This window comes from Trichechus manatus, unplaced genomic scaffold (genome assembly GCF_000243295.1).
Source record: "Trichechus manatus latirostris isolate Lorelei unplaced genomic scaffold, TriManLat1.0 scaffold00045, whole genome shotgun sequence".
NCBI classification, from domain to species: domain Eukaryota; kingdom Metazoa; phylum Chordata; class Mammalia; order Sirenia; family Trichechidae; genus Trichechus; species Trichechus manatus.
Window position 1 is genome coordinate 16,524,649 of NW_004443981.1, and position 25,875 is coordinate 16,550,523.

Here is a 25,875-nt window from a genome sequence, read left to right on the forward strand (position 1 = left end):
CAGACGGTGTAGGGGAGCAGAGAGGGCGGGCTGACTGCGGGCTCGGGACAGTTGGGAAGGCTCCCCCAGGTTGGCCCTGTGGTCCCGGGCTTATCCTGCCAGTGAGGCTTGTGTGAGCACTCCCGCCATCAGCAGGGAGGGCTGGCCTCTGTCCTAGGGGTCACGTCCCGGCTCCCAGCCTCACTCCCCGCTCCAGTTGTTATGTGCTGTCGAGTTGGCTGTGACTCAGGGCGACCCCGCGTAGAAGAGAACGGAACACTGCCCGGTCCTGCACGTCTTCAGCCATTGGTGCGTTCGAGTGCATGTTTGCAGCTGCTGTGTGATCTGAGCGCCTTCCAACCTAGATGGCTCATTTTCCAGCACTGTACTGGATGATGTTCTGTTGTGACCCATAGGGTTTTCACTGGCTAATTTTCAGAAGTAGATTGCCAGGCCTTTCTTCTTAGTCTGTCTTAGTCTGGAAGCTCTGCTGAAACCCGTTCACCGTGGGTGACCCTGCTGGTATTTGAAATACTGGTGGCAGAGCTCCCAGCATCACAGCAACACAGAAGCTACCACAGTACAACACGCTGACAGACGGGTGGGGGTTTCTTATGCAGAAGTGGGGGTGAACACGGTGCCTGCCTCTTGGGGCTGCCACGAAGTTAGATACGGTGTGAACTTTTAGAACAGCAAGAGCTCAGGAAATACTGCCGTGACTGCCATCACTGACGAGAGCTGCCGCTGCCTCCAGGAAGCCCTCCCTTCTCTTTCAGATTCCAAGGCCAGAATTTTGAGGCTATTTCTGGGTCCATCTGAGAAATGTCCTGAGTATTTCATAGCTGATGGGGATAATGGGAGAGATTTGGAATCGAGACTTTTTGGAAAACCCTGGTTCTCGGTCCCTGTGCTTCACTGTGCAGTTAAACAAAACTGCCCTGTCTGGGCAGGCACCCCTCCTTGGGCCTCCACAGCTTCTGCGGTGGGCGTGTTGCTTCTCTGTCGCCAGACCTACTGTGTGGCGAATAGCACCCGCACTCCAGGGCTCCACAGCCGCGTTCAGGCATCAGGGCAGCGTGCGCCTACGCTGGGTCTGGCTAGCTTTTTCTGCTTCCTCTGGGGACCAGAGCTGGCTGTGGATCAGGTGCAGGCAGCGAGCCTAGGTGCACAGGTGCTTCTCAAGCCTTGGGTTGAATCTCACGGCCGACACCCTGTGGGCCACAGCACGCCACGTGACTGACCCCAGGTGAAGGGGGAGAAAGACTCCCCGCTTTCAGCCACACAGTGGTGGGCCAAGGGCATGAGTGTGGAGATGGGGGCCACGGCACGGGCTGTTTCCCCATGGCGGGTGCCCTGCACTTGGGCCCATTTTACAGATGCTGAAACTGACCTGCTAGAGAGAAGCCCTGGCCTGAGGCTCCTAGCTGCAGCAGGGCAGCGACAGGCTCAGAACTAGGGTTCAAGAGCCCCCTGTCTGGGAGCACACAGGCCATTGGCCTGCCAGGCCCTCCCCAGGCAGTGGCCTTGCCCCGGTCCCCTCTGTGCATCTCTGGCCCCGGGGAGGCCGCAGCCCGGCCAGGACAAGGGCGTTTCAAAGTCAGACTGCCTCGGCGGCGGCTGGAGCCGCACTCCCACCGTGCTGAGAATAGCTCGGAATTGGGTCACACTCCCCAAGAGCTCAGTCACAGCCTCCAGCCTTTGACGATAATCAGCTTTCTCCCCGACATCTGCCCCTTCAGAGGGGGGCAGGGGGGTGTGGGCAGACTTTTAGAAGAAGCAAAGTGGGGGTAAGGTTGGGGGCTGTGTACAATGGAGCCCCCTGCCACCCCACACGCTGTGGCCTCCTCTTTCCTCCCCTCTTCCCCCTGCACCCATGGCAGGTGCCCCCACCCTCCCGACCACCCTGTGTGCCCCTCCACCCTCCACCTCTCCCACCCCTCGGTGGTCGGAGGAAGCACAAGGCTGCGCTTGGCACCCAGGGGAGCCCCCTCCCAGGTGAGGGCCAGGCCAGAGGATCAGCTTGGAGGGGAAGCCTGGGCCCTGGCTGCCCATGTCCACACCTCCTGCCACTCCCTGCTGGCCTCCCTGCTGGCAGCCTTACCTTTGTCCCCAGAGCCTCCTCTGGCCACCCTTTCCCCCTGCACATGCACCCCTCCTGAGCTTCTTTCCCCTGGGTGAGGGGGGAGTGGCACCCTGCCTCTCTGAGGATTCTGGGAGCCCCAGTCCCTGCTCAGGTGACCCCTCACTGCCCACCTTGCACCCTACTGGAATTCCCAACCACGCTCCCACAAGGCCAGTGGTTAGCACAGCTGCCCCGCCCCCCTCCCAGCCCCAATCTCAGCCCCGGGGTCCCCCCACCAGACTTGGACTCTTCTGGGGACAGGACTCACCCTCTTCACCTGCCTGCCTGGTCCCCGCTGGCCTCTGTCCTGTCCCCACACCTCCCAGCTGCCCCTGCACAGCCCAGACGCGGGCCGGGGCCTTAGGTTTGAGATGCCCAGGCTCCCTGGCCCCAGATGGTGTCGCCGTGTCCTGAGATGGAGCAAAGTGCCCCCCACCGGCCACACGCAAATGCGTGCTCTTGGGGAAGAAGGGGTGCCATGGGGCCACCCCTCGCTTCCTGTCCCTGTAGCAGCATCAAGCTGCCCGCCTCCCCGCTCCTGCCCAGGGCAGCGTGTCCACAGCCGGCCTGTGCCGAGATCCAGGGCCTCTGTCCTCTCTCTGCTGGCCGCCCCCTGGCTGACCACTGAAGCTATATGTGTCCACATTGCCCAGGCTGAGGGGGCGGAGCTCCTGGATTCTTGCAGAGGAGGGGACTGGGGCTTCCCCTGGATCAAGCCAGAGCCACTCCACCCAGGGCTGCCCGAGCGGCTGGGTGCACGCGGGCCCGTGTACCTGCCCTGGGCTCTTGCTGCCTGGAGTGACTGGGCAGCTCTAGATGGTTTTCATCACAGGGTCACTGATGGATGTGCGAAAAGTATTCAAAGTGTGGTTCAGGGAAAGTGGCACAGCACCTGTGTCTCCTGGGAGACTCTCAGGGCCCACCCAGACCTAATCGGGGTCTGCATGTGAGCCAGATTCCCAGGGGGCTCGAACAATGTTCAAGTTTGAGAACCACTTGTTTGGCAAGTCTTTGTTCCTTCTTTGCTTTGGCCACTAGGAAGCTCAGAGCCAAATTTGCTGCCTACATGGCAAAAAGTATATGGAGTTTCATCTTGTTTCCTACCTGATTTTTCTTGATGTCTTGATTTCTTCCTTTTTGCAAAATATTATCTTGTTGCATAGCATATATGATTTTAAGTAAATAAGTGCATTGAAGCTCTTTGACTCCATCATGTTACCGTTTGGGGGGGCCTTGGTTTCCTTGTCTGTAAAGTGAAGCTGATAATGTCTTCTCCTCCCAGAGTGACTGTGATGTCACAGGCCCTCGGAGCCCCTGTCCATGTTGTCCCCTGGGTACGCTGCCACCAGGTGGTGCGTGAGGGTGTCAGATGTAACAAGTACCTCTTACTCAGCTCTACTGTGAGCGAGGCTTGTTTTCAGTTCTTGGATCTTTGCAAGCCCACAGGGCAGTCGTTCTCACTTTCCAGGTGACAGAACCACCCCTAAGCTTCAGGTATGTTTGTGCAGTGCCCACGATTGGTGGTTCTCACACGCGGTCCCTGGACGGTCTGCATCAGCGTCACCTGGGAGCTTCGTAGATATGCAGGTTCTTGGCCCACCCCAAACCCACTGCCGTCAAATGGATTCTGACTCATAGCGACCCTATAGAGCTGCCCTGTAGGGTTTTCAAGGCTGTGATCTTTACAGAAGCAGACTGCCACATCTTTCTCCACTGGAGCCGCTGGTAGGTTTGAACCGCTGACCTTTCAGTTAGCAGCTGAGCCCTTTAACCACTGAGCCACCAGGGCTCCTCTGGCCCCACCCCAGGCCTGTGGAATTGGGAGCTCTGGGGTGAGGCAAGCTACCCGAGTTTGAACGAGCCCCCCAGGGATTCTGAGGCTCTCTGGAGTTTGAGGATCGCTGCCAGAGGAACCAGGCATCTCTCAAGCCTTTTTTCTGCCCTTTCTTTTATTTCTTAAAACAAGCAAACAAAAAGCTCTTTATCACACTGCTGAACTTCGGCGACATGGTCACAGCTCCGTGGGAGCCTCTAGTACGCGGCTCTTTCTGGGCTGCACTGTCGTCAACTTAATTTCTCCTCAATCCGATTTGAATGTCTGCCTCGGAGTCCCCAGAATCCTCCTCTGGGGATTAGCCTGCGCTCACCGTGGTTCGTCCCCACGTTGCCTTTGGGATGAAGGAGGCCGAGGAGCCGCAGGTCAGTAGGGGCCTTGGGGTTCCTGGCATGAGCAAACCCAAAGTCTCATTTAAAACAAGTCCGTCGGGAGGTTTGAAGCCCGAGTGGATGTTTTCTGAGCTTAAGGAACGACACCTTTTTAGGTGTGCGATGGTGTTGTGGGAGGGGGAGGCTGATTTGCCTGGGAGTCGCCCGCCATGGGCCGGCAGGAGGGGGCCGCGGGGCGACGGTTGGAGCCGGGAGGAGGCTACAGAGGCTCTTTGTACCAGTGCTCCACCTTGGCATCTGTTCGACATTTTCCATAATAAAAACTTGTTTTTTATTATTTTTATTTTTTTTTAAAGGCCACTTCAACCGTTTATTTGTTCCACACATGTCTGGAGCCGCCCGTTCTGGGCAGGACTCTGGTCTCTTTTCCCTCCTCCTCCTGCCCAGGGCCACCAGGGTCCCTTCAAGCCGGGGGTCTCCAGCGTCGGTGTGGCTGCAGAGTCACAGACTATGGGGGTGGGTGAAGAGACGGGGGTGGCCCTGTCCCCTGCAGGGGCCCCAGGGTGCTGCCGTTCTCCACTCCCCCAGCTTGGATCAGTGGCCTTGGCCTAGGAGTGAGCTGGACTGGGGCCACCGGCAGATGTCCGGCCCCCAGCGCAGAGGGTGGCAAAGGAGGAGTAGGAGGCTGCAGGCTGCCCGGCTGCCCGTCTTCCCTTCGCAGCAGAGGTCTTGTCCCCGCAGCCCAGGAGGCAGCTCCTCCCAGCCTCCACAAATCCCGAGAGCGGCCCCTCCTCCTTCCAGTCCCTCCCAGAGGTCCAGCACCCCCCACCGGCTGCCCCCGAGGGGCCTGGCCTGCCCTTGGCCCAGAAGAGCAGTCGGGGGTCCCTCTCGCTGCTGTATAATTTACACACGGTCGAGCGTGCCCATTGGATCGCCCTCTTCCCAACCTGACCAGCGTGCCCTGTGCAGTCGCCCCCGAGGGGTCCCTGCCCATCCCCCGCCCCGTCCCTGCATCTGTCCTGCAGACCAGAGTCGCCTAAAAGGGAAATCTCTGGCCAAGGCGTCAAACAGGGAGTTGGAGGAAGTTGAACAGGGCTCCTGTGCTTTCATGACGAAGCGCCAGCGTGGCCAGTGGCTCCACACAGTGCCCGTGGGGCCCCGGCCACCAAGCAGGCAGCCGTGTCTGCGGCCCCAGTCCCTGGACGCTGGTGCTCAGTGCACTGGATGTGCACAGATGGCAACCCGGCCCCGTTGCGGAGGCGCCTTGGAATGCCGGCCGGGACGCTGGGGTGGGGGCTGGAGCAGGAGTGGGGGTGACAGAGGCTCGTTGCTAGGTTACCGGCACAATGGACATTCCAGCGCCAGGCAACAGGAAGGGGATGTTTCTCAGGGTGAGCTAGGGGCCCGCCACCCTCGGCCCCCAGGTCGCCCTGCCAGGGCACGCAGCCTCCCCCTCGGCTCTGCTGCCTGCCCCTCCCTCCCCCCAGGAGCACCTCCTCCCCAACTAGCAGGCCCCAGAGGAGGGGACTCGGCTGCTGTCCTACGCCCGCGCCCGCGCAGTCCCTCCTCGGCCCACCGGGCAGACCCACCCTCCTCCCCATCCCAGCCCCTTGCCCCTCCAGCCGTCCCGCCTCCCTTGTTTAGGCCTGGGGCTCTAAACAGAGGGGGCCAAGGCAGGCTGGGCAATTTCAATGGGACCCCAGTTCCCGCCGCCACTGCCCCTGGGCTTTGCACCCCACCCGTGAGCCTTCAGCACCCCCCAGTCCAGGGCCCTCAAGGCCCCGGGTGGCCGGCCCAGCGTCCTGTTTGCCTGGGACACAAGACGCAGGGTTTGTTTAGCTCCCTGGACGCCACTTCCTCCCTCCGTGGGGAGACTGCTAAGGAGCTCAGCCAAGCTGCCAGCTGGTGGCCGGGGGAGTGCCTGGTGCTTCTGCGCCGATGGTCCTGCCCCTCAGCCCTGAAGCGGCTCCTGGCGCCCAGCCTGGCCCACGCCAACCCTTCAGCACCCCAGCTCAGGCCACCTCCACCAGGGAGGCCTTGGGCCTCTGAAGCCCCCACCTCCCTCGCCTTTCTCTCCTTCCGCCGCCCTCCCCCCAGCCTTGAGGACGATATCCTGGCCCCGGCCAAGCTGCCCTGTGCCTCCGAGGTGGGCGGGCTTCTGCTAAGCTGCCTGTCCTGGTGGCCAGGATGCATCCAGCCGTCCCTGCCCTGGGCTGACACACGGGAGGTGTGCAGTAAATAGACGGGGCCAGCCCAGGCTGTGCGCCTCACCCCACGCCACTGTTCTCCAGTGCGTGTCACATACCCCACTTTCGCTGACACCCCCATCCCCCTGCCCGGGAGGCCCCGCGCTCGCTGTGGGGGAGGGGGCCGTGGTCTTGTGGGCAGTTTGGGAGACCAGGCAGGTAGAGAGGGGTTTCTTTTCTTTTTTTTATTGTGCTTTAAGTTAAAGTTTACAGTTCAAGTCACTTTCTCATACAAAAATTTATACACAGATTGCTATGTGACCCTAGCTGCTCTCCCTATACTGTGACAGCACACTCCTCCTTTCCACCCTGGATTTCCCGTGTCCATTCAACCAGCTCCTGGCCCTCTCCGCCTTCTCATCTCGCCTCTGGACAGGAGCTGCCCGTTTAGTCTCTACTTGAGCTAAGAAGCACACTCTTCACAAGTATCATTTTATGTCCCACAGTCCAGTCTAATCTTTGAAGAGTTGGCTTTGGGAATGATTTCAGTTCTGAATAAAGACAGTCTGGGGGCCATGTCTTCCAGGGTCCCTCCAGTCTCAGTCAGACCATTAAGTCTGGTCTTTTTACTAGAATTTGAGTTCTGCACCCCACTTTTCTCCCGCTTTGTCAGGGACTCTTTTTTGGGTTCCCTGTCAGGGCAGTCATTGGTGGTAGCCAGGCACCATCTAGTTCTTCTCGTCTCAGGCTGATGGAGTCTCTGGTTTATGCGGCCCTTTCTGCCTCTTGGGCTGATACTTTCCTTGTGTCTTTGGTGTTCTTCATTCTCCTTTGCGCCAGGTGGGTTGTGATGCATCTTAGATGGCTGCTCACTAGCTTTGAAGACCCTAGATGCCACTCACCAAAGTGGGATGCAGAACATTTTCTTAATAAACTTTGTTATGCTAGTTGACCTAGATGTCCCCTGAAACCATAGTCCCCAAACCCCCACCCCTGCTACTCTGTCCCTCGAAGTGTTTGGTTGTATTCAGGAAACTTCTTAGCTTTGGTTTAGTCCAGTTGTGCTGACTTCCTCTGTAGTGTGTGTTGTCCTTCAGAAAGGGGTTTTTTACAGGGCTGCACTGGGGCCACTGGGCCAGGACCTACTCTGTCAGACCCCTGTCCTCCCGCCATGGAAGGGGCAGAGTTCTTGGAAGTGCCCAGTGGGCCCAGCCTGCCAGCTCCTCACCTTGCCACACACACACACACACACACACGCACCCATACATGCACACATGGACACAGACACGCGCACACCCGAACACACGCAAACATGCGTGTGGACACGTGTGCCGTGGGCAAAGGCAAACACGCATACATACACACATGGACACAGGCACATAATACAAAAATACCCCCACATACGCGTGTGCACCCCCCGCCACGGGCACCACTGGGATCAAGGGGATACTGGTTTCAGCAGCTGACGGGAAGGAGGGGCCATGGGCCCCAGGTGTCTGCATCGTCACCCCCCAGAGCCTCTTACCTGACAGAGCCCACCCCAGGCCACACGGGACAAGCTGCCTCCAATGCCTCATGCTCCCCCACCCCTTCCCTGTCTGTCCTGGGGACCAGACAGCGGGACACAGAGCCCCCACTGGGCTGAGACCCACACCTGCCCTGGGCCCAGCGTGCCAACAGGTGGTGTCACTTAATCGGGCGCACAGCTGGGGGCGGGGGGGTGCCCTGCCCTTCCTCCACCCCATCCACTTTCCCCAGCGGAAGTCGAGGCTGAGCTGGGCCCCTCGGGGTCTCGCTAGGCCGGGAGCTGGGGACAAAGAAGCAGCTGCCACGGGGCGGGGGGGGGGGGGCCCGAGGCCTTTGTCCACTGGTCCCTCCTGGTGACCTCAGCGTAGCCAGAGAAGGGCCCTTTCTTCCCACAGGCAGCCGTTGGGAATCCACATGGGACAAAGCCGCTGCCAGGCGGGGGACCAGCGAGTGGCCAGCCCCCTGTGGCATAAATTAGGGGGGGCTGGGTGGGGGAGGGGCAGGCGGCTGTAACTGGTGCCTGAAGGCAGCACACATATTTGCGCGTGCACTCACACGCAGGAGACAGCCCCCATCACACACCCGGGGGCATGCAGCCCCCTGCTCCAAGCCCCATCCACCCACTCCCCCACCTGTTTGTCCGTCCACAGATGGTGGCTATCCCTGGCCCAGCCTCGTGTGGCTTTGGGGACAAAGGAGCAGCATCTGGTGACCGCGAGAGTGGGTGGGTGGTGGGCGGGGGGCTCCTGGCTGGAGGGGACAGGGCACTGGGTGAGGGCCCAGGCTGGCATGGGGACACTGCCACCCAGCAACCACTCAGACCTGGGCCCATGGCTGTCCATCTGTATCCTGTAATCAGGGCTGGCCTGGGAATTCCCAATGTCTGGGGAAACTGAGGCACAGCAAGTGCCCAGAGGTCACGCAACAGGAAAGGTCAGGAAAACATTTGGCTTCCGATGCGCTGCTTGGTGTCAAGTGACAGCCCCTCCCCCACGTGGGGCTTCCTGCCCCGGGCCCGGGCCCACAAAGCATGCTCACAGCTCTGCTGGCCCTTGGCCACTGGCTCCCAGCCTTCCGCGGTGGTGCCGCCTCCTGCACCGGTCACAGCCCGTTTGAGACCCTGCTGGGTAGGGTGGCCGATGGTGGCAGGGCCCTGTGGACATCACAGACAGGGACAGGAGACCCTGAGAGGGCCAGTGGGCGTGGGTCACCCAGCAGGTCCCTCGGGCTGCCCTGCAAATGCCCCCACCTTGCCTCTGGCTTCCAGGCCACCTCAGCCACACTCACCCTCTGGGCATGGGGACACTGTCCCTGACCCTCGACTCTGAGCACGGGCCCCAGGCCATGTGGGCTTCCTGTGGGAGGAGGCAGTGGACCTGGCGGGTCATTTGGGTCTGGAGGGTGGCAGGGAGCCGGAACAGGCGCCTCATGCCCACCTGTCAACAGGATTTAATGTGAGACCCCAAGTCCTCCTTCAAAGACAGCACCCCCACCCCCTGGTGATTCTGGGCCTGACCCTGGCAATGACAGATGACAGGAGGTCGAGGGTGTGTGTGGGGCATGAAGGGCACAGGCCCATCCACCCAGCCGGTGTGCTCCCGGGCATCCCTCCTCACCAACCCTGTCCCAAATTGGGGGGCCTGCTCAGGGACCGCAGTCTCCCCAGGAGCACAGAACCAGGAGCCTCTGAGCCTGGGCATTCTGGTGCTGGAAGCTTCAAGAGCCCTCCCGCAGGTGCGGGGTCCTCACGCCGTCCTGGAGGCAGGCAGGCAGGGAACTTATGTGGGTTGAGCACCTACTAGGTACCATGTGTTCCTGCCCCCGACTCAACCTGTCACCCCATTTTATGGCTGAGGAAACAGGCCCTGCAGACCAGGCCCAGCATCTGTGGGTGGGCGGGGGGCCGGGAGGAAGCACAACGTTTCCAGGGCACCAAGCCCCAGAGGCTGGGGTGTGCACCCCCACAGGAGCCCCAGAAGCCCTGTGCCCCCCCTTGGGGAGCAGGAGGCAGCAGGGAGGCAGCGGGGCGGGGTGTGAGTAGACCAGTGCTCTGTGCAGTGTTGCTATGGCGCCACCCTTGCCTGTGCAGATTTCCTTCTGGGCCAACTCCCCGGGAAACATAAAGCAGCCGCCAGGTGTCGCCCAGCCCTTGCCAGGTGTCCTTCCGCCAAGGCCCTGCCCAGACCCCACCCCGGCAGGGGCTGCTCCCTGCCTGTGAACTGCCTCAATACCCAGTCCTCTCGTCTGTGCTGCTGTGGGCACAGCCGTGCCTGTCCCAGCTCGTCTCACACACACATGCGTGCACTCACATAGATACATGCACACATGTTCATGTTTACACATGCATGCAAAAACACGAGCACAAATATGCATGCCCACACGTGCCCACACATGCACACGTGCGTGCACATATATGCACAGATGCACGCACATATCTACACATGCACACACGTGCATCCCACGCATGTATGCACACATACACATACATGCACAAACTTGCATGCAAAGTTGTGCACACCCACAATGCAGGCAGAAATACACATGCATGTACACACATACCCACTCGTGCACAAACCTCTGCATGCACATACACGCATGTGTCACATACCTACACATGCACACGCCCACAATGCAGGCACAAACACACATGCATACGCACACACGTGCAATGCAAAACACAAAGATAATGTACAGGCAGGGGCTCCATGAAGCCCGAGGTGGCCCCTGCACTGTGTGGTTCCCTAATAGCCTCGCCTTCAACGTGGTCGGGGGTGACGTGGGCGGAGGGTGCAGTGCAGAGCCCCGGCCCCCAGAGCTTCGCTGGGCTGGGAGGGGCAGCCAAGCCGGGAGAGGGGCCCACAGACCTTGGCAAAGGCCTGCCTCGCCTGCCTCCTGGGCTTGCTGACCCAGAAGGGATGGGGAGCCTCTGGGCTGGGCGGGACTTAGGGTACTAGCGGCCTGAACTGAAGCCGCAGCATGAGGGCCGAAGGGTGTACGCCCCACTGCAAGGGAGACGTGGGCGCCCTGTTGGAGGAGGACCCACTGGAGGCTCCTGGGACAGGTCTAAGCACCTAGGCAGGTGCAGAGGCGTAGTGGGGTGGGGGGCAGAAGGGAGCACTTGTCCCCAGGCGCAAGTCCAAGGGGGCGCCAGATGAGGCGCGGGATGACATTCCGAGGCGCCACAAATACCTTAAGGTGCCTGACTGAGGCAGCTGGACAAGAGGGGGGAAGGCGTTTCTGCTGATGCCGTTGCCACTATGGACGTCTATTCATCTTGAAACTGGCGGGGAGGCACGATTTAGAGATTGCCCCCGGACTCTGGTTACCTCGCTGCGCCCCCGGTACGTGGCGGATGAGGCTTGCCAGGGCCTCTGGCGAGCAGCCGCCATCTTTGACTCCCACACCCCACGATGAAGCTGGTGTCACTGCCCACCACAGATGAGGAGAAGGCCTGGGGCCGGGCGGGGGGCTGTGAGGCAGAACTCGGCTCGGGCAGCCCCTCCACACGGGCGGAGGGTGGGGGTCTCCCGGGTTGTGGTGGAGCTGTGGGGAGTCGAGGAGCAGAGAGAGGCCCTGGGGCCCACACCCGTCATCAGTGACGTCAAAGGGCAAGTCTGTCGGGGGAGGAGGCATCTTGTGCTCCCCACAGGCGAAGACCCTCAGAGATGGCTGAGGAGGGACAGCAAGGTGGTCAGTGCCCTGGGAAGAGGCAAGGCGGGAAGGCCACTCCAAGCGGAGGCCTCACCTGGAGTACCCCAACTGAGCGGGTGTGGGTGCTGCTGAAGGCAGTATGGGGACTGGGACAGCGTGGGACCTGGGGGGCAGCGCGGCTGGCCTGCCGGTCCACTTCTGGGGGGACTGAGGCCTCCCCGCCAGTGGGGCTTCCTGATCCAGGAGGCGGGACCTCCACCCCGGCTCACCCACCAGGGCGGCTCCCATCCAATGCCTCCCCCACGCCTGCCCTGGGCTGACCCCGGCGGAATGGCCGCTCCGGACGCTGGGCCAGGCCCCAGGTGTGTCTGTCAGAGGCCGTACCACGCAGGTGAGGGGGGCCCGGAGTGCAGTCCCACGGGCTTCCCGGAGGAAGCGGCACTCGGCCGGGCCTGGCAGGACGAGGCCGGTGTTTCCAGGAGAGACGCAAGTCCCCGTGCCAAGGTGTTGGGGGGACAGCCTCGGCCCGCTGCGGGGAGGGGCACTGGGCCGGGGTCCGTGTGATGACAACCTGCCAGGCTGCTGAGCCGGAGGTCCCGGGACGGCGTGGCTGTTAGGGGGGCTGTGGCAGACTTGGGGGTACCCGAGGGCCCTCACGCAGATAGCCCTGTGCCCACCCCCACTGTGAGATGGGGCGGAGCCACCCCCCGCTACTGTAACCCCGCGGGCAGCATGTGTCGGTGCCGAGCTGGGCGCTGCGGCCGGAGGGTGTCACCAACACCGGGAGCAATGCCCAGCGTTGGTGCAGAGGCCCCGCTCGGCGACCCCGGATACCTGTACCCCACCAACGGGGAAGGTGTGCGCGGCGGGGGCCCCGCAAGACAGCTCCGGCCACTTCTGGTGTCCTTGGGTCGCAAACCCGGGCGGGGGCGCCCCCTGGCGGCCACACACGGGAGGGCGGGCAGGTGGGCGGGCGCGGAAGGACCTCGCGCGGTGTTTGGGGGCCTCGGCGGTCCGGCGAGCGCGGGCGCGTGGGACCCTCGGTGGCAGGTCTGTGGGAGCCCTCCCTCCCTGTCAGGCCCGGGCCGTGGGGCTCAGGCTGCGGCGCCATGACCGATGCCCGGCCAGCTCAGGCCTGCATGGACGGCGTTGGTGGAAGGCAGCCTGCTCTTGTGAGGAGTGGGCAGCGCCGGGGCGACCCAGCCCCTGGCCCAGGCTGCAGTCCCGCCCCAGTGGGCCCGGTGGCCGCGGCCTCGCGGGTGTCTTGCCAGACCTGCCCCCTGCTTCAGCCACACGGTCCTGCACTTTAGGGCCTTTGCACTGGCTCTTGCTTCTGCCTTCCATGGCCTCTCACCCATGGGCTGGTGGCTGGCGGCCCCAGCAGCGGTTTGTCACCGTCCCTCTGCTCCTCCCTCCTTGGGAAAGGGACAGCGCTGGGGTAGCCAGGGTGACCAGAGACGGCAGGTGGAGCCGGCAGGCTTGCTTGGGGTCGGAGACCCAGGGGCTGGCATGGGGTGGGGGCCAAAGAGGCAGGTGGAAGGCCCTGTCTGTCCTTCCCTCCTGGCCGGCTGAGACCCGGAGCCAAGAGTGAGGCCCAGCGGTGTGCCTGTTGTCCAGCTCAGCCTCCGGAAGCGGCTTCCTTCTGCTCTGAACCAGACCCCAGCGCTGCTCCCTCCAGCTCTGCCCTCACCCCAGCTCTGCCCCAACTCCAGCTTTGCCTTTACCCCAGCTCTGTGCCCCCTCCAGGTCTTCTGCTCTCACCCCAGCTCTGCCCCCTCAGCTCTGCTGCCCCCTAGCTCTGCCCTCCTCCAGCTCTGCCCCCCTCCAGCTCTGCCCCCCTCCAGCTCTGCCCCCCTCCAGCTCTGAACCCCAGCCCTGCCCCCCTCCAGTTCTAACACCCCTCCAGCTCTGCCCTCCTCCAGCTCTGCCCCCCACATCCAATGGGCTCTGCAGGAGGCAGAGGTGACGGGCTTTTTCCTCCCCTCCTGATCAAGGCCCAGCTGGAAGGCCACTCTGTGGCCGCACCACCCACCTGGGGATTGTCCCTGGGCCCCTGCCCAGTGCGTCCTGCAGCCCTTTGTGGGTCTGTCCCCCTGAGGCCTCACATGTCCATATCATACACTGAGTGACCCCAGGCTAGCAGACTGTCGACAGGGAGACAGGGCAGGGAGAGGAAGACGCACCCCAAACACACACACCAAACAGTCACGAACCCTGGGCAGCCGGAACTGCAGACACCGACGGTGCTGTGCACAGTGATGCCAGGCAGTGGTGGTGGCTGGGACGGGGCTACTCAGCAGGGCCGTTCACCCCCTCACCAGGAGCTGTTCAAGACACTCCGGCCAGCATCGCTGGGGGACCCCATCTCATGGTGCGTCACCCATGCCCAGGGCCTCACAGGTGGGTGGAGGGAGGAGAGGCAGGAGGGCTCTGGGCCTGATGGGTCACTCTGGCCAGCCACACTGCCCAGTCCAGGGAAGGAAGGCCTGTCCCTCCACGCTCCTGGGGCCGGCCTTCCTCCCACACAAGGATCCACCTTCCCGCCGCCTCCCTCATAGCTCTGGGTTCAGCTGGCACCCGGCTTCTGGAGGCCTTGCCTGGCTGCAATCCACGGCACTGCTAGTGACCATGACCGCCAGCCCTCCCGAGACAGTGTCTGTCCAGTCCCGGCTCTGCGGGCTCGCAGACAGTAATGTCTAATGATCCAGCCCTCAGCTTACTGCCTGGAGCCTCGCCCCACCCCCCAGAGAAGGCCTTTATGATTTTTTAATGCTTGGGACCCTTCCGTCTCCAGGTAGCAGGCACCTGCACTTTTCATTGCTGTTCATGTCTTGTCATTTAACTGCTATGCCTCCTCTTCCAGGAAGCCTTCCCTGACTTCTCAACCACCCAATCAGATTTGGCCACCACTCCCTACAATCCTCAGGAGCCCTGTGGCCCTCACCCCTGGGTACTGCCCATCTGTAGTGGCCCTCACCCCTGACGCTTCCTGGCAGCCCTTCCCCTCGGATGCTGACCCCCCGTGGCGCCCCCGCCCCCACCGGGTTGCTGACCCTCTGCAGTGGCCCTCGCCCCCAGGTATTGTGTCAATCTCTGTTGCTGGGCTATGGGTACCTGGGTCTCTACGTTCTCTGTACCTCCAGCACGTAACAGGCACTCAGATGTTTAAGTGAATGTAATCTGCCCCCAAGACTTAACTATCCCCCTCAATCTTCCACCTCCCCAAATTAGCAAGTTTCCCAGGACGCAATCCATCAAATAGCCTGGATCATCCTGAGTCATGTAAAGTGATCTGCAGAGCAGGGGGCCTTGGTGAACCCCTGCTTGGCCGTCCAGCACACTCTGAGGCCTAACACAGGCTGACCGCAGTCACTCCCGAGTGGGGATGCATGGGGCAGGCAGAGGGCTTCAGCCACAGTACAGACGATTCCTGAAGATGGAGATCAGCCACCCTCAGCTGGGAGTAGACATGCTGGCCTGCCTGGCCGTCAGGACACAGCCATACCCCAGCCCCCCGCTGGGCCGTTTGGCCAGCTGGTCACAGGTGGGGTGTCTGTCAGTGGTGGGTATTGGTCAGGCCCCCCAAACTCCAGAGGGGACATGGTGGTTACTAGACAAGGGCCCCCCACCTCCAGAGGGGACACAGTAGGTATCAGACAAGGCCCCCCAAACTCTGGAGGGGACACGGTGGGTATCAGGCAAGGGTCCCCCACCTCCAGAGGGGATGCAGTGGGTATCAGACGAGGCCCCCCAAACTCTGGAGGGGACATGGTGGGTATCAGGCAAGGGCCCCCCAAACTCTGGAGGGGCCAAGGTGGGCATCAGGTGAGGGTCCCCCAAACTCTGGAGGGGACACGGTGGGTATTGGGGAATCCCAGCAGTTGCAATAACCGATGGTGGCCTGAGGCACAGCAGGCTAAAGGTTCGCTGGATCCTGATGAGCAAACAGGTGACTCATTTTAAAACATTTCACAAAGCTCTTGTCGTGGATTGAACTGTGTCCCTCAAAAATATCTGTTAACTTGGCTGGGCCATGATTCCCAGTATTATGTGATTGTCTACCATTTTGACATGTGATGTGATTTTCCCGTGTGTTGTAAATCCTACCTCTATGATGTTGATGAGATGGGATTAGTGGCAGTTGTGTTGATGAGGCAGGACTCAATCTGCAAGATTGGATTGTGTCTTGAGCCAATCTCTTTTGAGATATAAAAGAGAGAAGCGAGCAGAGAGATAGGAGGACCTCATACCATCAAGAAAGTATAGCCAGGAGCATGCATCCTGTGGACCCAAGGTCCCTGCATTGAGAAGCTCCAAGTCCAGGGGAAGATTGATGAGAAGGACCTTCCCCCAGAGCAGACAGAGAAGGCCTTCCCCGGGAGCTGACGGCCTGAATTCGGACAGAGAAGGCCTTCCCCGGGAGCTGACGGCCTGAATTCGGACAGAGAAGGCCTTCCCCGGGAGCTGACGGCCTGAATTCGGACAGAGAAGGCCTTCCCCGGGAGCTGACGGCCTGAATTCGGACAGAGAAGGCCTTCCCCGGGAGCTGACGGCCTGAATTCGGATGTCTAGCCTCCTAGACTGTGAGAGAATAAACTCCTGTTTGTTAAAGCCATCCCATGTGGTATTTCTGAAGTTCGGAGGCTTGCATTCATTTATCCAGAAAATGTTTGTGGAATACCTATCATGTGCCAGGAGCCGAGGATGCTATTTCTAAAGCCTAGTCCACCCAAAGATGTTCAAGCGCCATCACTGCGATGCCTGTGTCTACAAAGATCAAGAATTGGGGCTCTTGTTTGAGAGGCACCAGCGGGGCGAGGGGGCCCAGGGGCTGGGTGGAGAGGCTGCGGACAGGAACCCCGCCGGGGGCGGGGGCAGGGGCAAGGACGCCCTCCGAGGGACAGCCCTGGGGAGGCGCACAACACCTGTTCCTGCTTCCACATGAAAGCGCCAGAACCCAGACACGCAGCAGAGCTACATGGCCAGCAAGACCTTTGCTGCAAAGGGGCCATTCGGGGGCTCCCCCAGCTCACACCGAGGTCAGTCAGCCTTGGTCCTGAGAGCTGAGCCCTGGAGGACGGAGGTGACCCAAACACAGGGCAGGGAGGAAGTGAGGAGCACCAGAAAGTTGTTTGTAAAATGGGCTGCAGGAAAAGGGCTCAGGATGTAAGGGATTATTATACAAACTGAGCGCCAGCTGTTTCCCGGCACCACCGAGCTGAGCCGACACACGGGGGGGGGCAGAGGCTTCACAGCGTTCCTCTGACTGGGGGTCATGTCACGGGTCAATGGAACCTTGGGGAAGATGTGTGGATTGTAAGATGGGGCAGTATCTTAACTTCATTGTGATGTTACGTTAGATAATTTTTCCCAGTTGTAACTCACAACTGAAAGACATTCTGACAGAATAAGACGTTAGTTTGTTAGCATGGTGTTTCTTAAACTGGACTCGGATTCTGGGACCCATTAACTGGGTGCGTGTCACACTGATGCAGTGGCTTTGGGATGTGACACTGGAGCCAAATGCTTTCTGTGTTCACCACCGTGAGGGTCAGGACTGCCTGCTTTTCAGGAGAAGCTAAGGCCCAAGGGCAAACTCCCCGCTTCACAGGTGGAGAGCTGACGTGACCCTCCACAGCCTGGCTCCGAGTCTGTCTCTTCCCGACGGGGCCTGTGGCTCTCAGACAGGAATGGTGCCCAGGCTGTGTCCCAGAATCTCTGGGGTGGGGTGGGGTGGGGGCCCAAAGCTGCAGCCTCTCCAGCCTCCAGGTAACCCGACGTGCGGCTGAGTCTGTACTGTTCTCTCCCTGCCAACCCTGCAGCCCGGCCTCAGAATCCCGATACCAGAGGTGAGGATGTCAGCGCAGGGTGACTTAGAGAATGAAAACGCACGTAAGGCATTCCGCTTAGGGCCTGGCTCAGTGACACGCAGCTTTAAGAAAGGAAGCGCTGTCATTACAGCACATGGCATGGGAGGCGGCAGACTCGTCCACCAGGAAGGGCAGCCCCAGAGCCAACCCGGGCGCCGCTGCCGGAGCGCCATCCCCAGGCTGCCGCGCGTGGCACTCCCACCAGCCACCGGGGCCAGTGAGCCCCTCTCCAGGCCTCCCTAACCCCGTGGCCTCTCCCCAACCGCCTCGCGGGACCCGCACTTTTCCTGACACCCAGCCATCTATGCCTCGAGACAGACCCAGTGTCTGATGCTGTCACTTCTTTGGGGGTGGTGACATAATGGGCATTCCCCGATCTTCAGGACACCACCAGGCTCTAAAGTCTGCGGGAATAAAAAGCCTGGTGTCGACCGGTGTGCGTGTGGTGGGGGGCTGGCTGCTTACAGCCTCCAAGTGCCCCATAACCTGTACAGCCTGCTCCTTCTCACTCAGCGGCTGCCTCTGCCCCCCACAGGGACCGTCCGGAAGACACAGACCGTCAAAAGGGAAAAGGCGAGAAAGAGCAAAGTCCACTGCACACTCCAACTGAGAGCTTTTCTTCAGGGAGAGAACCGGTCCAGAATCACTTCCCAGGCTGCTGCTTTTCGGGGGCAGAGCTCCCTCGTCCTCAGGCCCCCCAATTCCTGGGGTGTTGAGAACTGGGAACTCCGTGACCCTGTCACCTGTGACTGGACCCTGGTTGTGCTCGAGACAGCGCTGCCACCACCATCTCCTTCCACCCCTCGCTGGGAGCCCACCCTCCCCCTTGGCCTGGCCTACTCTGGTGACAACTCGTCCCCTCCCCAAGTCAGACAGTACATGAGGGTCAGAACAGAACACACACCCCAGACTCTCATCCTTTCTCCACCGCAAAACAAGCTAAGAGCTTTTTATTTCATGAATCAGAGGACAGAATATGTATATCTCAAGAGGAATACTCAATTGTTTATAACACACTATCATAGCAGTCATACAGTTAGAGACGGGGTAGGAACCACACGCTGGAAACACACGTTTTATATATAAGAATCAAGGACAAGACTTCTCAAATTATTTCTAAGGTAAAAATATCTGACAAGTTATATGTGAAAAGCTTTGCTCAAAAAAACTGTGTGTACAAGATAAGCTTAGATTCTCAAAAGCCACATAAAAATCAGCAAAGTAAAACAAGCGAAAAAAGCTGGTTTTAAACCTCAAAACATACTGTTATATCAAATGTATCATACGAAGGCATTTTAGCAAAATAAAGGATTACATTGTACTTAGTAGACATAACTCATTACGTTTATTTTAATAACTACTTCATTTTAGGCTGACTGGAATCTCTTTAGACAGAAAAATCTGGAAGTAATGCTGCCTGTACAGGAGGTAAAGAAAGCAAACACTCCCAGCCGTCTGTCACGTGAACATGGACGGGCCCCGCGGCTGCTGCGGGAGGTTTTACGTCCACCACAGCGTCTGTGTGAGAGCACAAGCACCGCACGAGAAGCGCCCGATCCAAGGGACACGCGAACACCAGCAGCTCCCAGTGAGGAGCAAGGCAGGGCAGATTCGCGTTACTTGGGCTTGTTACGTGAGCAGGGTGATTGGGTACAAGTGACTAGGACGCACTAAAAGCAGGAAGCAAGCCATGCCTGAGTGGTCACAAGGTCTGTTTGACCGTTCAGATGACCCACGTGAGATGGTCAAAGGGACAGTGCTATGCTCACACGCAGTGCTCCAAGCTCAGCACTACATGTTGCTACAAAAGCTACAGAAAATCTTTTAAACGGTGACCACTTCTAAAGCAAACAGTGACATTTAACTTTCAAGATCAAAATTAAACAAATAGCAGAACTTGGTGAAGGCTATGTCTGAAGTGAATTCCGGTATACCCTTGATTTCCCAGTGGTATAATTAAGACAGTGCTCTAATGTAAAAACTCTTCTTCAAAATTTTAAGAGCATCCTAAAACTATGATACAGAAAAGCACCCTAACACTACTTTGGCTGGAATGAGAGAACCAGCGACCTGCAATGAGGGGCTACCGCTCCCAGGACCTGGATGTGCTCACCGGAGGGCCTCACTGCCAGGGCCCCTACTGCCCGTTGACCCAGCCGTCCAATGGTCCTAGAACATTTCTAGTGGGAAAGGCAGGTCGAGGGCTTTTTGTTCCTGGGCAGCACTGAGACATACGCTCAGAGCTGTGCTCCAGTCACCTTCGGGCATTTACGGCTCTTCCTGTAGTAACTGACCTCTTTTCACGTGTTGACAATGACAATTTCACTGCACGAAGTTACCAGAGTAACAGATTACTACAGAGTTCCAAAGATGTCTTTAAGATGACTGATTGTTTGTGAAAGGTGACTACAGAAAGAGCAGTCTGTTCATCAGGCAATACTGGGGCCAAGAGGTTACAGAGGCGCCTCTCAACTTCGGGAAATGTTTTTGTTTGCGTTCACAGCAACCATAAAATTGGGCCATCAGAAAGTATTTACGAAATATGGCCTTTAGCAGGAGAAAAACATTTCATGCACTGATACGTTTTAATAGCTTTTAAGTGATAAACTTCCACATACCAACAATATGATCTAAGTACCTAGAGAAGAAAAAAAAAACAAACTTTAATTCAGAACAGGTTTTACTAATTAGTCCCACAGAGTCTGACATTTAAGATGCTAGTTATAGACAACTAACTTTCCCTGACAAGTTACACAGATCTGGTTCTGCAGAGTCACCGACAGCTGCTGGGATCCAAGTTGTAAAACAGCACTGGGTACATCTAACAAGCTTGTCCCTCCCATAGCCTGGAATGACAGAAGAAAACCATTTCCTGCTAGCTGCTAAAGTTTCTGCTTCGCATTAGCGGAACTTGGCACTGGTCACTCATTTCCAGCTTTCATTATGCACTACAGGGAGACAGCTGCAGTGGACAGCTTCCTTGTTTGTTTCTTTAAAGGTCAACTAACTTCATTCAAATGTTCCCATCCTTACTAATCACTAGGGAAAAACTGTGAAGGTCAGATTTTACAAACAAAAATAACACCGTGAAGGTATTTAATAGCTAGCGTTTTACCCCTTCTTCAATGCAGTCTCATTTTTTTTTTTTTTTTTTTTTGCTATTTTTACAATGTTCTTACCTCATACACATAAAAATAAGACTTCCTCTAAATGCAGAGTATAGGGGGAGAAATGTTGAAAAACATTTACAAAAGAACAGATCTTCACTCCAAACCATCCAGTAACAAACCAAAAACCCCACCCAATCCATGGGGTGGGACCGAGTCAGGATTTATAAAGGAAACAAGCTCTTCTACTTTGTTCAGCATGATATTAAAATATACACCGGACTGCTTTTGCTTGGCCCTTACTCCTGTTCAACCCAAATCCCCCCCCCGTGATGTTTCCAGAATCATGTGAGGTTATGTCTTTTCTTCTAGATTCTGAAATATCTGCATTTTAATGCTTACCCAACCCATTTTTTAAAATTACAAAAGCTGCCTCAGTTCCATTTTTTAACAACAACAACAAAAGACCCCAAAAAACCACGCCACATCATACGGATAATGATCCCGAGGGAAAAGTCAGTGTGCTGTAATGACATTTGTTTTGCAACATCAAAAGCAGCAGAGATTCTGAATATAATTTGCTTAAATCATAAATACTGAGGTTGAAGTAGGCATGTATATAAATCACATTTAAGCTCAATGAACTGACAGCTTTCGAGAAATACATAGAGTCTATATAAAGTGCAAAACAAGCAATATTGAACCTGAGAGGCCTGGTATCTTAGTACTCCCATTCGTCGGATTTCAGGTCGAGATAGCCGAGGATGTTCTGGGCCAGCTTCACCGCCTGCTTCCTGGCAGCCTTGCAACGTTCCTCTCCCTGCGGGTCCACGGCGTCCAGGGCCAGCAGCTGCTTCGTGAGAAGCTCCTCCAGGCGGATGTAGTTCTTGTCTGTGCGGTTCCCGTCAAACGAAAGCACCTCTCCCTGGATCTCAGACAAGTTGCCAAGGACGCTCCAGACGGCTTTGAGTGGTGGGTGCTCCTCAGACACAAACAGCTTTCTTTTCTCCAGGGCTTCCTTCAAGTCGATGTACGTGATCAGCGTCTGTACCTCAATCACCGCCCTCCTCCGGGCTTCCCGGATGCAGGGGTTCTTCTCCAGGCTCACTTCATCCAGCTGTCCGATCAGGCCCTGCAGCTCTGTTTTGCAGCTCAGGTACAATTCAGAAGGATTTGGCGCCTGGAGGAGCTCATTTTTTATTTCTCTCATTCTCCTGAGGACCTTTTCTATCTTTAGAATGGAATGGTTCTGTCCCAGGTCAAACGCGTGCGTACTGCCTGCCTCCTCTTCTAAATCCAGATACTTCAGTAATTTGTTGATGTCTTCTACGACCTCCCTCCGGTAGTTCCGGATTTCCGTCCGCCCGCACACATCCAAAGCGTCCAGGTCTGCCATCATCCCCGAGAGCACACAGGATAAGTGCCTGCAAGTGTCGTTACTGTTCACGCCCATCAGGAGCGCGATCAGGGTGCCTCTGGCCTTATTCACCTCGCACATCACAGAGTTGATTTTGGCCACGGAAGGGTGCGCATCCTCAGAAAGCGGCAGGGACGGCTGCCTCTTCATGCAGTCTTCGATGATCTCTTGCACCGCACAGATTTTGGTCAAGGTGTGGTACCTGGCTTTCCGCAGGGAGATCTTCCCTCCAGTTTTCACGTGCGTCAGCCTCAGAATGACATCCTGGATGCCTTCCTCAAATTCATCAGTTACGTGGTTGCCTCCACTGTAGAATGGCACGATCTTCTCCTTCACGAGGGCCTGGGCTTCCTTGAAAATGTTCTGGATCTCGAGCCGGCGCGGGTGGTTTGCATTCTGTTCCAGCTCTTTGAGAAGACGCTCTGTCTCCTGGGCTGCCCTTTTTCTAGCTTGCTGAATATCTCCTCTTCCTTCAGTGTCCACAGAGTCTATCTCAAAAAGCTGTTTTGTTAGAATCCGCTCCAGTTTCTTGTAATTCTTGTCATCTGACAGGCCACTGAAGCTAGTTACTTGTTGTTCTATGCTCTTCACTTCCTTTTGGATTTCCTGAAGCCTACTAATAGAAGGATGTTGGTTTCCCATAGCCATACTTTGATTGGGTCCCGTTTCACCAGCACTAAAGGGTGACAAGAACGACAACTTATTACAGCAGAAAGTCTCTGAAGAAGGGTAATCACGTATTAATTAAAAGATTACCTTGTCCCAACTGCAACCCCAAAGACAGTTATACTCAAGTACAGAAAAGAGGGTGACATATCAACTCCCTTCCCTAAGCCTGGCAGTGATTAAGAACACAGTGGTCACTGCAGTGTCCAGGGGGAACCCAGGGCCTGTGGATTTCGAGCTTCTTCCACCGTAAAAGAGAGCAGCCTAGCATGCCTTTAGAAGAACTACAGCATGAAGTTGAACTAGCAGCTTGGAACAGCACAAATATTTTAGGCTTTAACATTGGAACGAGCAGAGCACCCCGTGGAATACAGACAAGAAGAAAGTCAAACAGCGTCTCATCTAACCTTCCAAACTGTAACAATCTAAGCACCCCATCCCTCCAACAGTTACGTCTGGTTTCCAGAAAAAGTAACTCAGGGCAAAAGGAACTGAGCCCCTAAACAAGCCCCAGAGGGTCCTACCGCCCCAAAGTCCCCGTTTCTAACTTCTTCTTCGTTCCTTTATGCCCCTCTCCAAGCCCCGTTTTCACCTGTCCCTTTAGTCCCTCACACATCTTCCCGGAGAGATGTTTCCCTGCAGAAGGACGACATTCCATGGGGAAAGGAAGAGCCACTGGGATCATGCTCAGGGCCTGCCTTTGGCTTTGGAGGACTAGGATCTCTCCCCCTACCAAAATACACCCCGTAAAATGCGACTCAACTGTGAACAGCTCATCCCCTCCGCCCATGGAGAGTTCAGAATGCTTAAGGCATGTTTTGACGTTCTTGCGTTTCTCTCAAGCGGCTCCCCGGATGTGGACAATCAATGAAACCAATCCCTGTGGGTGGCCGAGCCAAGGGCGCCCTCCGGAGGCCCACCCGGGGCAGGCCGGCTCAGTCCTCGCCTCCCTCCTCGCTCGGTCCTCTCGGCACTTTACCCGGAGGCGGTCTGGGCTGGTGGCGATCTTGGCTTCCCGTATGAAGGTGGCCAGGTGGAAGATCAGCCCTTTACGGGGTGAGGCGCCGGAGCCGGGCCCCGAGCTGCATCCCTCTTACCCCTCCCGGCTAGGTCTGAACGAGGCAGCCGGTGCAAGGGCCGGCGGTGGCGGCGGCAGCTACTGGCCGCAGCGGCCGCTCCGGGCGTCTCCGCCCGGGTCCCACGACGCGCCGGCCGGCCCTGACCTCACAATGGGCCGCGGGGGAGGGGACGGCGCGCTTGCCACGGCCGGGAGCGGAAGAAGAGGCCCGGCCCGGTCCAGCCCAGGACGCAGCCGCCTCGCGTCGGCCCGGCCAGGGAAGAGGCCGCGAGGCCAGACGCCGGAGGAGAAGGAGCCCGCCCGCCACACGGCTGAGGAGTCTGCCCGCGGCCAGGCACGCTGCGCCCGCTCACCTGTCCCTCCCGCGCCATCGCGCTCCGCCGGTCGTCTCCGCAGCCTCCACGGCTCCCGCCTCTGCCCGGTCGCCGAGGCCCCACCTCGGGCCGAACGCCCCCAACCCCGGGGAGCCGTCCCCGGGACGCTGCGCCTCCACACGGCCCACCGATAGCCGCGTGCACGACAGCCTGAGGTGGTTGCGGCCGAGGAGCGCCCGCTGCCCTTCGCCCACCGCCTCCAGGTCCTCGCAGCACCCCACTTCCTCAAACCGCCGGGAAAGCGCACGGTCGCCCGCGCTGCCTTCGCCTTAGACTTGCGACACTGACGTAAGGCGGCCTTTGACGCCGTTGCGACGTTTCCTTGCGCCGCGGGAGCCGGGCGGACGCGAGCGGATGGCGGCCTGGAGGCTCAGGACTAAGATCTTCTTCCCCCAGCTCTGCCGCGCCTTCGCTGGCCGCCGCTGCCAGCTCGCCGCAGAGCGCAGGGATGCGGCGCCCGGCCCGGTAAGCAGGGTGCACGGGAGCTTCAGTCGGGAGGGGTGCGCCAGGGACGAGGTGCCGGGCCGCCCTCCTCAGGGCCGCGCCCCTCAGGACCGACCCCCGGCCCTGCACCTCGCGTCGCCCCGACTGCAGCGTGAGCTGAGCTCCTCCGGGCAGGGTTCCGAGCAGCGCGCGCGACCTAGTGGGACGGTGGATGGAGAGCGGCCCGCGGCGAGCCTGTAACCCCGAAGGTTCCTAGGTCAACCCCGTGGTCTGGCTGACGGAACCCAGGGTTCTGTATAACCGAGTCGGCCAGCGCGCCTGTGCGGGCCTTTTCATTCTCGACGGCAGCTGTTTTTTATGTTTAAAGCTCTTGATGTCGACAGCGTGTATCCTTTCGTTTTTGTTCACGGCTTGGCTTCCTTACGATGGTTAGTGCTTTTCCTCAAGCCATGGCAAACTTCAGCATCGTACTTTTGTAACACTTCACATTAAAGAGTTTTTCTTGTTTGGAAACTATAGGTGCATGTATGCTGGCCAAAGATCCACAAAGATTAATGTCTGTCCAAGAAAGAGTGGCAAACTGTTTTTATAAATTGCAGTGTTATGAAAGATGTTTTGTTTAAGGGAGACCTAGGGCTTGAGTGGGGTCCTGGTAGCGCAGCGGTTAAGAGTTCTTTTGGTAACTGAAAGATCGGTTCGAACCCACCCCGTCTGCGGGAGACAGATGTGGCAGTCTGCTTCCGTAAAGGTTACAGCCTTGGAAACCCTATGGGGCAGTTCTACTCTGACCTGTAAGGTCATTGTGAGTCGACATCCGCTTGAAGGCAGTGGGCTTTTTTTTTTGATTCTGCCTTGATCCCAGTTGTCAGGTGGAAACGTTGACTAACGTGTGGAATAGGCTACAGATAAAATATTTAAACGAAGCATACAAGTGCTTCATTTGCCAAGGAGGTAATGAGGGAGGCTGGAAAGCTTGGTTGAAATGATAATTAAAGAAGAATAAAGGACCAGTTAAGAATTCCCAAGTGAGCCTGTCTGGAGACGTTCATTTTTGTTGGTCTGGGGCTGTTAGCACGCGTTCATAAATGCTGGCATTGAACTTCTGGCTAGTTTACCCCTTCAAGAAGGAACTACCAGGGCAGCTGGTTAGCCATCCCCCAAGCCCCTGGGTCAGTTCCCTGTTAGAGTGGCCGCAGCCCTGCCTGTTGATCCCAGGACACAAACCCAGCCAGCAACTCACTCAGCCTTTGGGCAGGAGGATACTCAGAACAGAAGACGCTCTGGGAGA

General features: G+C 58.0%; 3 protein-coding genes across 5 annotated transcripts in view; 1 reads left to right on the top strand and 2 right to left on the bottom strand.

The window, feature by feature from the left end:
• Nucleotides 1-8,139: 8,139 nt before the first annotated feature.
• LOC105756297 (nascent polypeptide-associated complex subunit alpha, muscle-specific form-like) lies at nucleotides 8,140-12,742 on the bottom strand. The gene is made up of 11 exons (XM_012555645.1): nucleotides 12,346-12,742; nucleotides 12,016-12,241; nucleotides 11,726-11,777; nucleotides 11,565-11,679; nucleotides 11,307-11,523; nucleotides 10,932-11,051; nucleotides 10,673-10,805; nucleotides 9,019-9,133; nucleotides 8,613-8,730; nucleotides 8,374-8,442; nucleotides 8,140-8,260 (listed from the first exon to the last, which is right to left on the bottom strand). Exons 1-11 carry the CDS (start codon nucleotides 12,740-12,742, stop codon nucleotides 8,140-8,142), a joined length of 1,683 nt encoding a protein of 560 aa, XP_012411099.1.
• A 7,895-nt stretch (nucleotides 12,743-20,637) lies between these two features.
• Nucleotides 20,638-24,371, bottom strand: BAG5 (BAG cochaperone 5). Its single transcript, XM_004376744.2, has 2 exons — nucleotides 24,123-24,371; nucleotides 20,638-22,701 (listed from the first exon to the last, which is right to left on the bottom strand). Exon 2 carries the CDS (start codon nucleotides 22,671-22,673, stop codon nucleotides 21,330-21,332), a length of 1,344 nt encoding a protein of 447 aa, XP_004376801.1. The 5' UTR covers nucleotides 22,674-22,701; nucleotides 24,123-24,371; the 3' UTR covers nucleotides 20,638-21,329.
• Nucleotides 24,352-25,875, top strand: part of LOC111820641 (apoptogenic protein 1, mitochondrial) — a 39,288-nt gene continuing 37,764 nt past the window's right edge. For all 3 annotated transcript variants that reach the window (XM_023731821.1, XM_023731820.1, XM_023731822.1), the window contains exon 1: nucleotides 24,352-24,608. In XM_023731821.1, the coding sequence (XP_023587589.1) occupies nucleotides 24,498-24,608 (111 nt within the window). In that variant the 5' untranslated portion in view covers nucleotides 24,352-24,497. The remainder of the gene's footprint in view (nucleotides 24,609-25,875) is intronic.

Coding starts and splice junctions, on each gene's coding strand:
- BAG5 (XM_004376744.2), bottom strand. CDS start 22,673: ATGGCTATGGGAAACCAACATCCTTCTATTAGTAGGCTTCAGGAAATC.
- LOC105756297 (XM_012555645.1), bottom strand. CDS start 12,742: ATGGCGCCGCAGCCTGAGCCCCACGGCCCGGGCCTGACAGGGAGGGAG. Junction 11,778..12,015: donor GGGCCCCCCTCACCTGCGTG/GTACGGCCTCTG, acceptor ACGCTGTCCCAG/TCCCCATACTGCCTTCAGCA. Junction 11,524..11,564: donor TGACGTCACTGATGACGGGT/GTGGGCCCCAGG, acceptor GACTCCCCACAG/CTCCACCACAACCCGGGAGA.